The 15,546-nt window shown below is 36.4% G+C and overlaps 1 protein-coding gene across 5 annotated transcripts in view; it reads right to left on the bottom strand.

Moving 5' to 3' along the window:
• Nucleotides 1-15,546, bottom strand: part of LOC145983883 (F-BAR domain only protein 2) — a 109,776-nt gene that overhangs the window by 19,957 nt on the left and 74,273 nt on the right. For 4 of the 5 annotated variants that reach the window (XM_083116967.1, XM_083116969.1, XM_083116971.1 and 1 more), the window contains 5 exons: nt 13,502-13,638; nt 11,061-11,194; nt 6,787-6,863; nt 6,107-6,297; nt 1,730-1,857 (listed from right to left, as the gene is read on the bottom strand). In XM_083116967.1, the coding sequence (XP_082973093.1) occupies nt 1,730-1,857; nt 6,107-6,297; nt 6,787-6,863; nt 11,061-11,194; nt 13,502-13,638 (667 nt within the window). The remainder of the gene's footprint in view (nt 1-1,729; nt 1,858-6,106; nt 6,298-6,786; nt 6,864-11,060; nt 11,195-13,501; nt 13,639-15,546) is intronic. The other variant, XM_083116970.1, reaches the window with a different exon arrangement.

The following is a 15,546-nucleotide window of genomic DNA, read 5'->3' as shown; positions in this document are numbered from 1 at the left end:
GATAGATTTAAGAATGTTTCTGCATTTTTCAGAGAATTCCAAGAAATGAACTCATTTTTACACGACTTTAAAGATTATAAGAAAAACTTGAACATCATGCCTTGTATTCACCCGCATCATAAATAGGTTACAAGACTAATGTCCAGACACATACTTAAACTAACAGTGAAGGAAAACTGGCTGTACATGACTTCCTGATGTTTAGGGAATTTTAGGTTTTTACTCTGTTTTTAACTATTTTATCCAATGCAACATCTTTCCTTTCTCAAATCCTGATGAGCAGACCAGGTGGGTTTGATTGATTGATTGATTGAGTTGGCATTTTAAGTCCAATTTATGCACAGTAAAGCTAATCGGGACTGGATTAAAGTGGGATCCGAACCACTATGTGCCTCCACCGGATATCGAACCTGGGACCCCTTGATTACAAGGCGATAACACTATCATTGCGCCATCGGGGAGGCCTTGCCCAGGTAGGTTTGAAAATGTACACCATTCTTAAGGTACATGTCTGGACATTAGTTTATTTTAAAAATAAATATAGCAAATCCAGCTGACTGACTGTGACTGTAATTTATATACTACACTAGTATTTATATACTGCCTTTAAAAACAAAAGCACAACTTGAAAATTTTAAAACTTTCAGTAATATATTCACAAATATTGTACCGCATAGTATTGCATTTTATATTTGATACAAAGGGACAGCATTATCACAATGTCATTGGAAAGGACATAGAAATTAAAATCAATCATTAAAAGCTAATACAAACGTACTTGAGTAGTGTTCTTTAACTTACGGTTTATTTTTTAATCTCATTTCAGGATAGTAGGTATATAAGCTGCTTATTTCTCTGCCATGTTGTTAGTATTTAATTATATAATTTGATTGATTGATTGAGTTGGTGTTTTAAGTCCACTTTATGCACAGTAAGGCTAATTGAGACTGGACCTACAATTTAAAGTTGGATCCGAACTACTATGTGCCTCCACCGGGTATCGAACCCGGAATTATATAATTTGTCATAGATACTCTGTGTATGTGACATCTATACAAATGTGTAATTGCAGTGGAACCCTGACTACATTCTCAATTTCCCACTTTACCACTGTATACCTAACAAAGCAAAAATGTTTCAAAATTTCCCTTGTAAGTTTTTAGCTACAGTTGCCTGAAAAACATATAATAGAGGTTCCATTGCATAAGAATAATCAGACATCCTTCTGGTTTACAATAATTTACAGTTCTATGTAATGTCATAGTAAAATGTTAATCTGCAACAACTGTCTAGTTCTGTTACTGATCACAATTGCATAAAATAATCCAAATCATTAATTACTTGTATTATGATTACCTACTTACCATACATATTAACACAAAATGAAAAATACATTCTACATTATGTACTTTCTTTCTAGGTAGATATAAATACGGAGAAACTGCGTCTCTCTTTTCCCAATTATGAATAGGTAGATATATGAGCAAATCACACAGACACAGAAAAAACAAGGGGCCTTGCCTTGTAATCAAGGGGTCCCGGGTTTGATACCCGGTGGAGGCACAAGTGGTTCGGATCCCACTTTAAACTGTAGGTTCAGTCCCAATTAGCCTTACTGTGCACAAAGTGGACTTAAAACACCAAATCAATCAATCAATCGACAGAAAAAACAACACAAATTAATTAAATTGTTACGTATATAGGAAGTATAATTTAGAAATTTGCATACCTCCCCTCTCCGCGATGGAGGCCTTGGTATTGTTACGGTTCCCGGAGTAGGAGTTGTGCTTTGTCTGGACTGTTTAGGAGGCAGGGCAGGCTGGATATCTCCAACTTCAGAAAACAAGTCTCCAACATCTAGGTAATTAAATGAAAAACATAAGTGATAACTCCACCTATATCTTATTCCTGGGGCATGCATATTTAGTTTTTCACGAAAACATAAAATGTGAAATAACACAATGTGTGGCCCTCATGGGCTGTTGTGCCATGGGTTATTTATTTATTTTTATGTTAATTTTTCATCTTTTTGAAGGTGTGAGGTACATTTTACTACCATGTTTTGTCACAAAAAGATGCAAAGTGAACTGCAAAATGCGAAATACAAAAACACAAAATTTAGGGTCCATTTTTGCTTCTCAAATATTCACAGCAAATATTATCATTTTATCCGTGAATTGCATAACTTGCAGGATAATTCAAACTTCAGAAAGTGTCACGTACGTAACTAAACACTAAATTTCATTTTTAAGAGTCTATTTTGCATTTTACAGTTCATTTCGCATTATTTCGTGACAAAACAGGGTAGGAAAATGCACTTCACGCCTTTCTGAAACATGAAAAATTAACATTACAATGTGTTATTTCATATTTCGTGTTTTCGTCGAAAACGAAATATGCATGTCTCTAGCTATTAGAAGTGAACATTAATTTTGTGTATTAAGCATAGTTTTTACATTACATTTAGCTTTTTATATCACCATTTTAACACCAAAATGCCATTTTATATACTGCTTTTGATCCCGAAATATGTACAGTTTTTGTACTGGAATCTTGATTTTTATTCACCATAAATATGTGGAATAAGTAGTTATTCCACATCAAATAATCCAGTGGAATTTCAGAATGATATCCACCATTGTCTTTTGTAGACCTCACAGTTAAGGAGAAAACGGAAGCTAACATTTCAGAAGTTTGCATGTATCAGTCATTGTTGAGGCCATGGTAGTAGCCTCTAGGGCTTGACAGAAAAAATCATCTCTCCAAGTGAAACTGACACATCACTATGAATTTTTTTGTCTCCAGTATATTCCATAAAAGAAAGAGGGCACCAATATTTCTTTACACTGAGAGTCAAAGTTCTTCTGATGGGTTTTGTTATAAAAAATACTATGTAATTTTTAAAAATGCAATTGGATCACACTGCACAGAGCCAATACATTTAGCAATACTATGACTTTTATGTAGCATAATATTGTTTGTGTATGCACTCATTTTTCATGCTTCCTAAATGTAATTAAAAAAATTCTTTTTAATCTTCATTGAGAATTTTGATTTGATTTGCATTATTTTATTTCACCTTTTGTGCCACATTTGGCTAATTTGCGAAGATGGATGATATAATGAAATTGATGAATGGACACTCAGAAACATCCATGCCCAGGCCAGGATTTGAACCTGGGACCCCTAGCGTCATAGCATGATGTGCTAACCACTCCGCCACAGGGCTGGTCTTCCTTCATTGAGAAGAATGACTGATTGCATTGAACTGCAGAACAAAATTTACAACTGTTTATAGAAATTGAAATTATGACCAATACAACACAAAATGTGATATACTACTATTAAATTTTAATCACATTTTACCAATTAATAAGTACCATTCTTAACATTTATAATTTAATATATTTCATTCCGGAAATAAAATTCACGCTCAACACTACCAGTATTTTCTGCAAGCACATTGATATGTCTCCCTTTATCCTTACAAAAAATTGCACACCCACAAAGTGCATACAAATACACAAAACCGTAAGTCATAATGAAACACATGTTTTTGAAGGAAAATAACTGGCTTCATGAACTCGGTGAAACCAGATATTTTACCTCTTTTAAGATGCTCCAGGTGAAAGCATCAGTTACAGTGATTTGTTTATGGATAGTTTTTACATGGCATTCAGCAGAACACCAGTTCTTCTGGGAGAAAATACTCTTTTCCAAATGCTAAAGCCCATTTTAGTCAGATTTTAATGGCAGTTACAGACAGGCCTATCTTGTGTATGCCATTTCATGTTACTTTCTGTCCAAAATGTATTGTATTTTCTGAACTACTGCAGTTTTAAAGCCACAGGGACTTAACAAGACCTATATTGCCCTCATTATAGTGTTACCCTCTGAAAAAACACCACTTGAGTTTGAAATTATCACAATCCTGCATTCCCATTATGATAATTAATGTAAATTACTGACTGAAATCAAATTATATGTGTGAAATATGTACTTTTAGTTTGATATTCATTTTCCAGGGAGAGGTGGGGGTCACCTTTGCCCCCCTCCTTCCAGATGTCCATGCACTATGTACTTTCACTTAGAAATTTAGTGTAGAGGAATGTTATTGCCGTTATTAACTCTATAGAAAGCTAACGCATCATCTGGCAGACTACGCACGTTGTGTTGTTTTCTTGTTTCATCCCCTTCGACTAAAATCTTCCACTCCCCTCCCATCTACCTTCATTTGGATCGAAGAGATTGACAGGGAAGTATCAGTGCCTCTTTACAAGCGTTCCTTCAGTGTGTTTTTAACAGTTTTTAATTTTGCATCGTCTGCTGGACGAAACGTTAGCGTCAACGTACACCAAAACTTCCATAACAACTTCGTAAGATTCTGCTGTCATCCTGAATGTGGAATGCAAGAAACTAATGCAGATGCTCAACAACAACAAGGAAGGAAAATTTGTGCATTCTGACCCTCAAGCAAGAGGAGGATGACCAGATTCTTCTGCTGCCGTTGATTCAAAGATGTGTGGTGAACACTAGTCAAAGTGTTGTTTTGAGTGCACACAAGACTTATAAAAATGTAATTTTGCATTCCTGCCATGCTACTCATGTATTTTGGAAGTAAATACTAACATTTGTAGTAAATAAAATAGCTTTTGCAAAATTTACGCTGTGTTTTAATTCTGAAGAAATCAGTAGTCCAGCAGACAAATGGTTAGCTTTAACATTTGGCACAGGACACGTTAGCTTTCTAGGGTTAAACAATATTATACTCTTAAAGAAAATGAAGTATTTTCAAGCCTATGAAAGTTCCAAGCAACTACGGGAGGAAGTGCATTATTTTCTATGTAATTGAACTATAATATGCCTAAAATTACACTAAGGGGATTTTTGGTAGGTCCAGGCACACACTATATATAGAGCCCTGTTTACCCATCAATACAGTAAACAGCGAGATGGATTGATGTTTTTCTTTACCGACTGAACTTTCATAAAGGTTGTTGCCTACGGTGGCAACTTCATATAAATATGTAGGTAGGAGGAGGGGGGGGGTTGTAATATTGACCTTTCCTTTATGTATAATGTATATACTTCTTGACGAATTTTGGGGGGCAAAAAGTGTCTTGCCCCACCCCTTAAGTCAGCACCTATGTTTCTGCCCTTCCCTCCCCTAATCAGAGGGTCTGTGCACGCCTATGTTTGAAGCAACCATGCACACATATTGTCTGTTAGGAGATGATTTCCATGGAACAAACCTGCCTCGCAGTCTGTGCATTTCATGCAAGAACAATTTCCACGCATTGCATGAAAACGAACTTTAGGCCATAACCAACTTCATAATATTTACGAGGAGTCAAATAATGACCAAGTTATTTAACATGTTAAACAAGTGCGACTTTTGGAATGTGCAAAAAATGTATACATAGTGAGAGCACAGATTTATTACTTACGATAACTTGCATATTAGGTATGTACAGGGTGATACGGGGCCGACTGACACATTTCAAATTTGAATACTGTGCAGGCATGATAGCTTGTCATGGTTGGCAGGAAGGGGGATGGTAGAGGGGAGGATGCCATTTAATATAGTCAGTTGCAATGGAGTGTTGGAAAATGCAATGTGTTATCTGTGCTCATACTGTAGTTATTACAAAACAAAGCCTGTGACAGAGCGCAACATGCCTTTAGACATCAGTTCAATGTTGGTCAACATGGACATCTACCATCTCTGAATACCATATTGGCTTGGGTGAAGAAATTTGAAGAAACGTATCACGAGTATTAAAAACTAAAACAAGCCATTCTTGAAGAAGTTGCGGCTATGGAGGCACATGTACGGTAACTTCCAGACACCCTTACAACAGCGTTGATGCACACAGAGGCCATCTGCCTGTTGTAGTTTTTTTTTTAAAAAAAAGCTTGTAATCTGTAAGTAATGAATAGCATAGTTGGTTGTATGGTTTTGCTTATTTTTCCCTGTTTCCATATATTAACTATGACCATTTGAAAAATGTCCGTCGACTCCATGCCACCCTCAAGAAATAAGCACATGACAGATCTAAAGTCTGAATATACTGTAACAAACCAGTCATTTCACACAGACACATACCTGAATAACGAGATGGAGGAGCTGAATCTGAGCAAGGAACTGGCGGACTGCTTAGTGACTGCATTGTAGGACTCTGCAGAACAGGAGGACTCTGGAGAGGAGCATAGGGATGAATGCCTGTCGGAGTGGAGGCACTCGATGCAGTAGGGCTTTGAAAAAGATTCAAGCCAAGTAAATCACTACTTGGTTTACTGAAACAAGAACATATGCATATATTCATTACACAGGCAACATTTTGTATAATGTTTAATCTTACCAACCAACGAGTTTACAGCCACCTTTTAAACAAAAGAACAAAAGATAAAGTAACAGAACAGAAGAAACCAAAGATATCCACTAAGAAGTTCATTTAATGACAGCATGACTAAACTGTCATGAACTGAAGTTGTACAAGAACATCAGGTCTGGGGAACTTGAAGGCTGATGCAGGCTGACAGTTGTCTTAAACAATTCAGTGTTTCATGTATTCCATTCCTCCATACAGCAGCCATAATAAAAATAATGGCACCCTCATCAATGATGATGTTGCAGATAGTGAAGAAAAACCTGAACATAAAACAAAAATCAAGAATAAAAGGAAAGGAAGACAACATTGAAGAGAGATTCACTTTTGTATTAGTAACAATTACTCGTGGAACAGATGAAAAATGTTGCAAAGACAACATGCATAATATACTTACCCTCCGAGTTGTTGTGAAACAGACTGTGATCTTTTCATGTGATGATCTGATTCAGCATTGGAGGAGCCTCTTCTACCCTGAAAAATGAAAATGCATGAATGAGAATTAACTTCATGTTTCCCCTTATAAGGAAACATAAGTAGTAGCAGCCACATATTTTGGAAATTTATTTTGCAATTCAATTATTATGTGATTTTCTGTTGTGGCATATTTACCAGCCATCATATAAGCCACAATAAAGGTTGGCCAAGAAAAATATTCCAATGTACATAGGAAGTATTAAGCTAACTAACTATATTAAAACAATGAGAAAAAAGTATGCATGATACATGGGGGAAAAGCACATAGTTTAATGTGTTTACGTATATACCAGGTGGTTATAATTAAAGTGACGGTGTTCAGAGTGGTACAGCACGGGCTGTAATGAGAGTAGCAGTCTGAAACTTCGTAGATATGATAATGAAGCAATGCGCTCGCGAATTATGCAAAAAAAAAAAAAAGTTCCAATTCTCGCCACCAGGGTAAAAAATGGCGCTGTAAGCAGTCAAAACGTGGAATTTTCCGTAACTCTGACGTCAAAGTCGGTGACATTGCCTAACCATTGTGTGAGCTCCCTGGTTGTTGTTGGTGACGCTTGTTGCTTTTTTTTCCTTTAGTGATGTGAATGTTCGCCAAACATTAAAAGTTTGATTTTTCCCGTGTAAAAAGCAATGGCTATTGCGAAGAAAGACCGTGCACTGCTAGTGAAGTTGTTTTACCAGAATGGGAGCAATAGTAACGCTGCACTGCGGAAATATCGCCAACAGAAAGGGCTGAGAAGAGGGCCCATGTCAATTAATGGGCTGAAGAAGATGATGAAGAAATTCGAGGAAACAGGTGAAATTGGGTGTTGCACCAGGGAGAGGAAGGCGGCCCATCCCCGTGGAAGTTGTGGACAAAGTTGCTGTAGCTGTAGCTGACCGTGCAGCACATGCCTCAACTTCTGCAACCAGTGCTAGAGCTGTGGCACGTGAATTGTCACTCCCCTGGTCAACAGTTCGCAAGGTATTGCGGTGCATTTTACACTAGTATCCCTACAAGATTCAAATTGTGCACCAATTGAAACCCCAAGATATTCCACAATGCCGTGAGTTTGCCCATCGGTTTTTGGCACGCATGGAAGTGGATGACATGTGGCCGGGGAATATTCTGTGGACTGACGAGGTGCATTTTACTCTGGTCGGTACAGTGAATACTCAGAACTGTCGCATATGGGGTTCCACTCGTCCACATGTTGTGCAGGAACAACCATTGCACTCAGTTTACGTGACTGCTTGGTGTGGGTTCACTAGCTCCTTCATTCTTGGTCCGTTTTTCTTTGAGGAGATGACACCTCGAGGGCCTGTTAGGTGTACAGTGACATCTGCACGTTATAGGGACCTCCTTGTGCAACACGTGATTCCAGCTTTGCAAGAACGGAACTGTGAACACACCACCATTTTCATGCAAGATGGGGCAACACCACATGTCGCTCGCCACGTGAAAGATTTGCTGCGAGAAACCTTCACTAATGACCGCATCATCTCTAGGCAGTTTCCAGATGATTGGCCTTCCAGATCCCCCGACCTTAATCCATGTGACTTCTGGCTGTGGGGATATTTAAAAGATCGTGTCTATCAGGGACATGTCCGGTCTCTGCCTGATCTGAAAGCTAGCATACAACGACATGTCGCTCAGATTTCACCAGACATGCTGCGAGCAACTGTCGATCATGCCGTGTTACGAATGCAGCATGTTGCTGAATTGGGAGGCCATATTGAACAGTTCTTGTAACCATAGTTCCTAATAAACATGCCAGAATCATTGTTCTCGTGTGTTTGATCTTTCCTGCCTATTTCCTGTAACTATACCACGTTTTGACTGCTTACAGCGCCATTTTTTACCCTGGTGGCGAGAATTGGAACTATTTTTTTTTTTGCATAATTCGCGAGCACATTGCTTCATTAGCATATCTACGAAGTTTCAGACTGCTACTCTCATTACAGCCCGTGCTATACCACTCTGAACACCGTCACTTTAATTATAACCACCTTGTACATGACAAAATTTTACAGACAAACAACTATTTGAAAAACAAGAAGAATGCATGATTCCTTTAGAGCCTATTATTAACAGAATACTATACTAATGTCCAAAATTAAAGCAAGAAACGGAAATTCTTTTCTGTGTCCATTTGACCACATAATACGATCAGGTGATAGTAATATTTATGATGTCATACACAACTGGTTTAAGATAGAAAATAAACTAACCTTAACGTGCCAGGATTTATCAACAAAAAAATCACGATAGCAACAGGTTAAACTTGGCAAATTTATCAAAAAAAAAAATCACATGAGGAAAGGATTTCTGTTTGTTGCTTTAATTTTGGACACTAGTGTAGTTTTCTCCATCTAAGTACTGTTGCAAGTATATAACAGAAAAAGAAAAATATTATATTTTAAGAATATCTATGACAGAAAAATAACAGACAGAAAAATAACAGAATAATTCAAATTACATGGCCAACTTAACCACTTATGCACACACATGAAAAATATAAGGATGGGGGAAACACTGCAAACAGCTAGTAACTACTACAAAATGTATGGGATGATACGGTTATAATTCACATTGTAACATAAACCACATCCTGGTTAAATTTATGCTCAAGTCATCAATCTGCTAGAAATGAAGAACAGTTAGTGTTTGTACTGGTTCCGTGTTGCATTTTCAACAAGTCTAATATGGTTTCTGTTACATTTAAGAAATGCAGCACATTCACAATTACACATCAACCATGTTAGTATGACAAACAAGCATGTCACACAAGTAAATTACCTTGACTCTCTCATGTGTTATTATTAAGTGCTTTGGTCTTGTCCCTGGCTAACAAAGGAAGAAAAATAATTCAATCAGATATCACACTGTAGTTTAGAAAGAAAAATGGAATACATTGATTACATACTCCATTGATCTATTTGAAATACAATCAATTGTTACAGACCCAGAAAAAATATAAAACTATAACTAGGGCTGAACTGATTCAAAGAAAAATATCAAAATACGTAGTGGAATTTTGCACTAAATTCAGGTTATTAAAGAAATATCAGGTCAGTAATTATCAGCACTTTTACCAATATGCTGATACATCAGCATATACTGACAGAGACTGATAATATCTGTCGCATCCCTAATAATTTTAAATTATTCTGAATCAACTGTATCATAAATATGCCAGTTTTTTTTTTTCACGAGATCACTGAATGAAATATTAAAATAGAAATCATTTACTCATAAAATCCACCTTTGCCAGACTATGTTGGTATAAAATCAATTAAAAGTATCAATTATGCACAATTTCCAGGATATTTAGACTCCACAAAAATTTTGTTTGAGTTTGTTTATAAGTTCACTTTATGCACAGAAAGGCTAATCGGGACTAGACCTAAACTTTAAAGTGAGATCTGAACCACCAGGTATTGAACCCAGGATTTATTGATTATAAGGTGTTTTTACCACTACACTATCAGGGAGAAGACAGTACTGTGTGTTGTTTTACTGACTAATTTCTCATATTGATATATTGGTATCAGTTCAGTCATAATTATAACCCTTATCAGTGTTGATGCACAAATGGATTGATTACTAATATGAAAACCAGGGCATTTTCTGCACTAGCCCTGAAAGTCACCAAAAATAAATTTCTCTGGATTTGGAGGGAAGAGAGGGTGAGGGAGAAGATTTAAAATTTATATAAAACAAGAAAAAAATACTTTGCCTAAAACAATCACCATTTTATACCATCCAAACTGCACAGATATAATTTACTCACATCCCGAGAAAGCTCTGCCATACACAAGTACTGTTGCACCTTTTATCTTGAATGAAAAATGTGCATCAACCGTAGCAATGCTCATGGAAAATACACATTACAATTATGGAGATTAAGTCAATATCACTATATACTTTCACAATGCCTTGTCAAATCTTTAATTGAAAACAAATTTGACACACGTGCAAATATGTGCATTCACATCCTGCATAAGTGGCATTTACGTTAACTTAATTCATGTGTTTTAGTAATGTTTAAAAAAAAGTTTGCAAATCGATATTTACTTGCAAATGAGCACCTACAACCACAGTGATTTTACTCTAAAAACAAACTATTAACAATTCTGTAACAATGTCATAACAGAAGACTGATCTAATACCATGAATATTACAAAAAATAAAAAGTAGGAAAAAATACTTACTGAAACTAGGCTTACTGGTGAAATGGACAGATTTCCAACAGTCTCTCTAAGCTGATCTACACTGGCACTTATTGGAGCAGAACCATTACTTAAAGGTTTTATTTCAACATGAATCTTTCTCTCTCGCTCGTCATCTGAAAAATAATGCACAAAGAATGGCTGCTAGTACACAATTTGCTGATATACATGCACACTTCTGTTCAGATAGTAACGTATTTCATAAGGATGTGCCGAACACTTAATATGTGTAAAGCATCTACCCACTTGTTTCATTCTCACCATGTAAAACCACCCTACCCACCCACATCTAGCCCCAAGGTTCAATATGTACCAACCACCCTGCTCCCTCTCATAAAACATTTTATTGTTAAAAACTAATTATGCTGACCAAGGCAGTAATTTATTTTATTAAAAACATAAACTAACGTAACGTTTCAACCTTCTAGCAAGGTCTTCTTCAGACTCTGTATCAAGTACAAAAGTAACCAGATACAACAAAAGGGCAATATATATACACAAACATTACTCCCTCCAGACTATTTAGAAAGTTGTTTGGAACTTTCTAGCAGATGACTTTCACTTCCCAACTTTACTTTCACCTAAAAGGCTAAACACAATTACTTCCATAGAATGTGGTTGGACTTTTTTAATCTCACGCTCTTTTCCCTTCATTTTTCTTCCTTCTCCTCTCCTCTTTTTCTCTTGTCCTTTCCACTCTTTCCAACATCTTCTTCCATTCTTTGTTTAACTTCAGTCCCCCATTCCAGTTCATTGTGTCTTCTTCACCTTTCTTCAGACACAATGAACTGGAATGGGGGACTGATGAGTGATGAAACTGATGAAGGGACACTCACACAGAACACATATGCACATGCCAGGATTCAAACCCGGGGCCCTTGCCATCGTCCTAACAAAGTTAAAAGTACTCAAACATATCAAGGTGGAAATATCACAAAGTAATCTGTAGTTGCTTATAACATAGTGGCTATAGCAGAATTGTGCTGATTTCTGTTCCAGATTTTCAGCTTTGTTATCACATAGCTGAGGTCCATTGTAACATTAATGAATGGAAGAAACAACCAACTTGATTGCTTCCTATGCATGTTTCTTAAACAAAGACACTATTTCATGTTAAGGGGACTAAACAACATGGTTGATAATATAAGACGTAAGCGAGTTACTAAAGATATATTGTACTTGTACTTGTACGACAACCTAACCTACACCACCCAGCCAACAGCAATAAAGCTAAATGGTTTGCCTTCCCTTACCACCAGACTACATCCAACCGCCTAGCCAAGACCTTGAAACAATATGACATAAAACTCTCTCACAAACCAATGAACAAAATAGTCAGTGCCCTAAGCAAACACAAGAGATCATTCCTTTCCCCACTAGACAACCCAGGTGTATATGGCACCCAGTGTGAGTGCAACTCACATTACATTGGCAGATCCATCAGATCTGTCAACAAGCGTATACAACAGCACTTAACGGATGCAAAAAAATCCCAACCCACTACCGGACTAGCAAGGCACCTCAAGTTCAACAAACACAAGATCCAAAAAGTTTCTGTTAGCCATACATCGCACACCCTAATCGACACCAAAATCAAAGAGACGCATGCAATTATGCACTTTCCGCATGAGCTGAACATCGACAGCGGTCAGGCTCATAATGTTTGGCTCCCGCTATTACAACAGCTCAAACCCATCACGCGCAGCAGACGAAATGGCTACATGAGCGCCCCTAGCGGTAGTCAAGGAAACAACAGGAACCGGAAGTCGACCTAACAGTAAAGCATCGAGTTCCAGAGTGGATGGTAGCAGAGGCCACCAAAATTAATAGAACATTTACAAGTAAGTTTCGCGGATATATCTTTAGTAACTCACTTACGTCTTATATTAATTAAAGACACTATGAGTAGCAAGTCAGACAGTTATTCTTTCAACATGCCCACAGAGATGGAATTAAGGCCAAGCCATTTTCGAAATTTCATCTCCTTTTGAAGAAACTATTATGATATTCCAAATTATGAAACATTGCATCTGTTTTAAATTCTTTCTAGAGCATTCACATGAATCTTTGCGTGGTTTGTTTCACTGTTGTCTACATATTCACAAGTTTTATGGCTACATAAGCCTATTTTCCATCACAGATATCTAGACAACAGTAAAATCAATCCATACAAAATTTACATGAATGGTCTAGAAGGAATTCTAAGCAAATGTAATTTTTCAGAATTTCGAATATCACAGTAGTTTCTCAAAAGGAGGGAGAGAGAGAGAGACTTTCTAAAACGGCTTGGCTGGCATTAGCCAAATGTTCGGTGCAGCTCTATTACACAAACAGTAATTTGCATGAAAGAAAAAAATATGCACTTCTATTTTTGCATATATTATCTGGAAAGTATATCACTATATTCCAACTTATATTCATACCTGAATCTGTATCAGAACTGGAATAAAAACTGCCTTTATCATTTTCCCATAGCTCAACACGCGGCCTAATACTATATCCTTCTTCATCCACTTCTGGCGTTGGTGTTTCAGACTTCCTACTGTCATCCTTCTCTTCACTAAAAATTTTAAAAGAAACACACAATCCGTACATAAATTAATTTATTCGAAAGAACAAAATTATTGTCCCTGCAATTAAGGTAAATGTATATATACCTGCTATGCTATTATTACATGCATGCCAATACTATTTTAATTTTAAAAAGTCTACCCAGATACCATTTACACATTTTGTAACAAATTCCTATTAATTAAAATTCTCTGCAACAATCTGCACATTGTCATGTGCACCATTAATAAAATAATACATGCAAGGAAAAAATTATACCCACCGAGATGAACTGTCAGTGCAGTCCATGTTCTCTTCCTCTCACGAATCAACAAATCTGTCAGACTGCAATCTAATATACCATAGAAGGTACATTTTTATTCTTTTTTTAAATTATTGATTTCCTATCAATTATTTCAGGAATGCAAATCTGAGTTATGGATGATGCCATCGAAGTTAGTAAGACTTTAATTTTTTTTGCTACAGTTAGTGGGATAACTAATGCAAGGTACAAAAAAAAAGAAAAGAGTTCTATTTTTCTTGTGGGGTGTCTCCATACTTGCTTTTCATAGCCTACCTGCTCAAAACTACACTAAAAGTATAAGGAGGCAAGTCTCAGATCTGTAGAGGGTGGGGTGATTATGTATTTATTATTCAGTAAAACAATGATAATTAATTTATTTGGAAACATTAACTTAATAGTAATCATCTGTTAACTCCATTAATTAGCAATGAATGAATGGAACTCATGATAAGGCAACAAGAACTTCCATGAAGATGAATGCTATTTACACTCCCCTGTCAAGAGCTATGGGTATTTTACTGTACTTAACATTATTTCAATTCATTCTGTAGAATCGCTTTGATGCCATTACTTTTGATGCCATTACAAATATATCAAGCAGAAAAAAATGTAAAATCTGGAAACATAAAATCGAAGTTCAGTGCTATTTTGTAATTATCAAGGTTCTGGAGTCAGTTGTGATATTGTTTTGCAACTCTTATACTGCAGTAAGTTTGTGCACTGCAAAATTTTTACTGTTACCTACATTCATTAAGAAATATTTCATGTAATTTTGGCTGCTACAAACATAGTTCTCCAGCAGAACTTTTCACATAGCCATTGTTGTCAGCAAAACTCAAGTATAATTTTATGGACACCTTTTGAGTTACACAATGACAAGCTGCCTAAAGTCCATGCAAAATATCACAGAAATCGAACACAAGCATTGTATTCACAATATAGATGCAATACAATGTTTAACTTTTTGATGTCATTTAGGTAAACGATTTAAAGCTTGGCTTTCAAATCTACATGAAGATGCTACATCATCATGCAAGATATCAGACAGATACATATGTTGTTATTCTATCAACAAATGAACACGTGTACAATTTATTGAAAACTAGGGCCAAACAAACATATTATTACAAGAAAAGCATACATAGCAATTAACACAACATGCCAACAAAATTACAATTTTCACTATGTCAGGTATATTCTTCAATGAAAGACCTGTAGTAGTGAAAATTAGATCAAAAGTAGACAAACACTCATTGGCATTTGAATATTATTACTTCCAACGAAGTTGTTCTCATTTAAAGTTGCAAGCAACTGTCCAATCTGAGGAAGAAGTTGAAATCTCATCAATGGAAAAGTCCAAAAATGTCACAGGAATGTCCAAAAAGGAAAAAAGGGCTGAAAGAATCTCTCTAGACAGTGATACTTAATGAAGGTTTCAAATAATTACCTGGTTGCATTATGAATCAAAGGAATGAGTCTACAGCAGACTGATGTTTGATAATTTGGGGTTCAGGTTCATGGAGTGCCATGGATAAGAAAATGGTGGAGTGGGCAATGAAGTGCTACAGCAATTAGGAGCTCTGTAAACTACAAAAGAAATGTCAACAGTGGGAA

The sequence above is a fragment of the Lepisma saccharinum genome, chromosome 2 (genome assembly GCF_977018435.1).
Source record: "Lepisma saccharinum chromosome 2, izLepSacc3.1, whole genome shotgun sequence".
NCBI lineage: Eukaryota > Metazoa > Arthropoda > Insecta > Zygentoma > Lepismatidae > Lepisma > Lepisma saccharinum.
The sequence above is the reverse complement of the archived record's forward strand: the minus strand, read 5'-3'. Positions and strand labels throughout refer to the sequence as shown.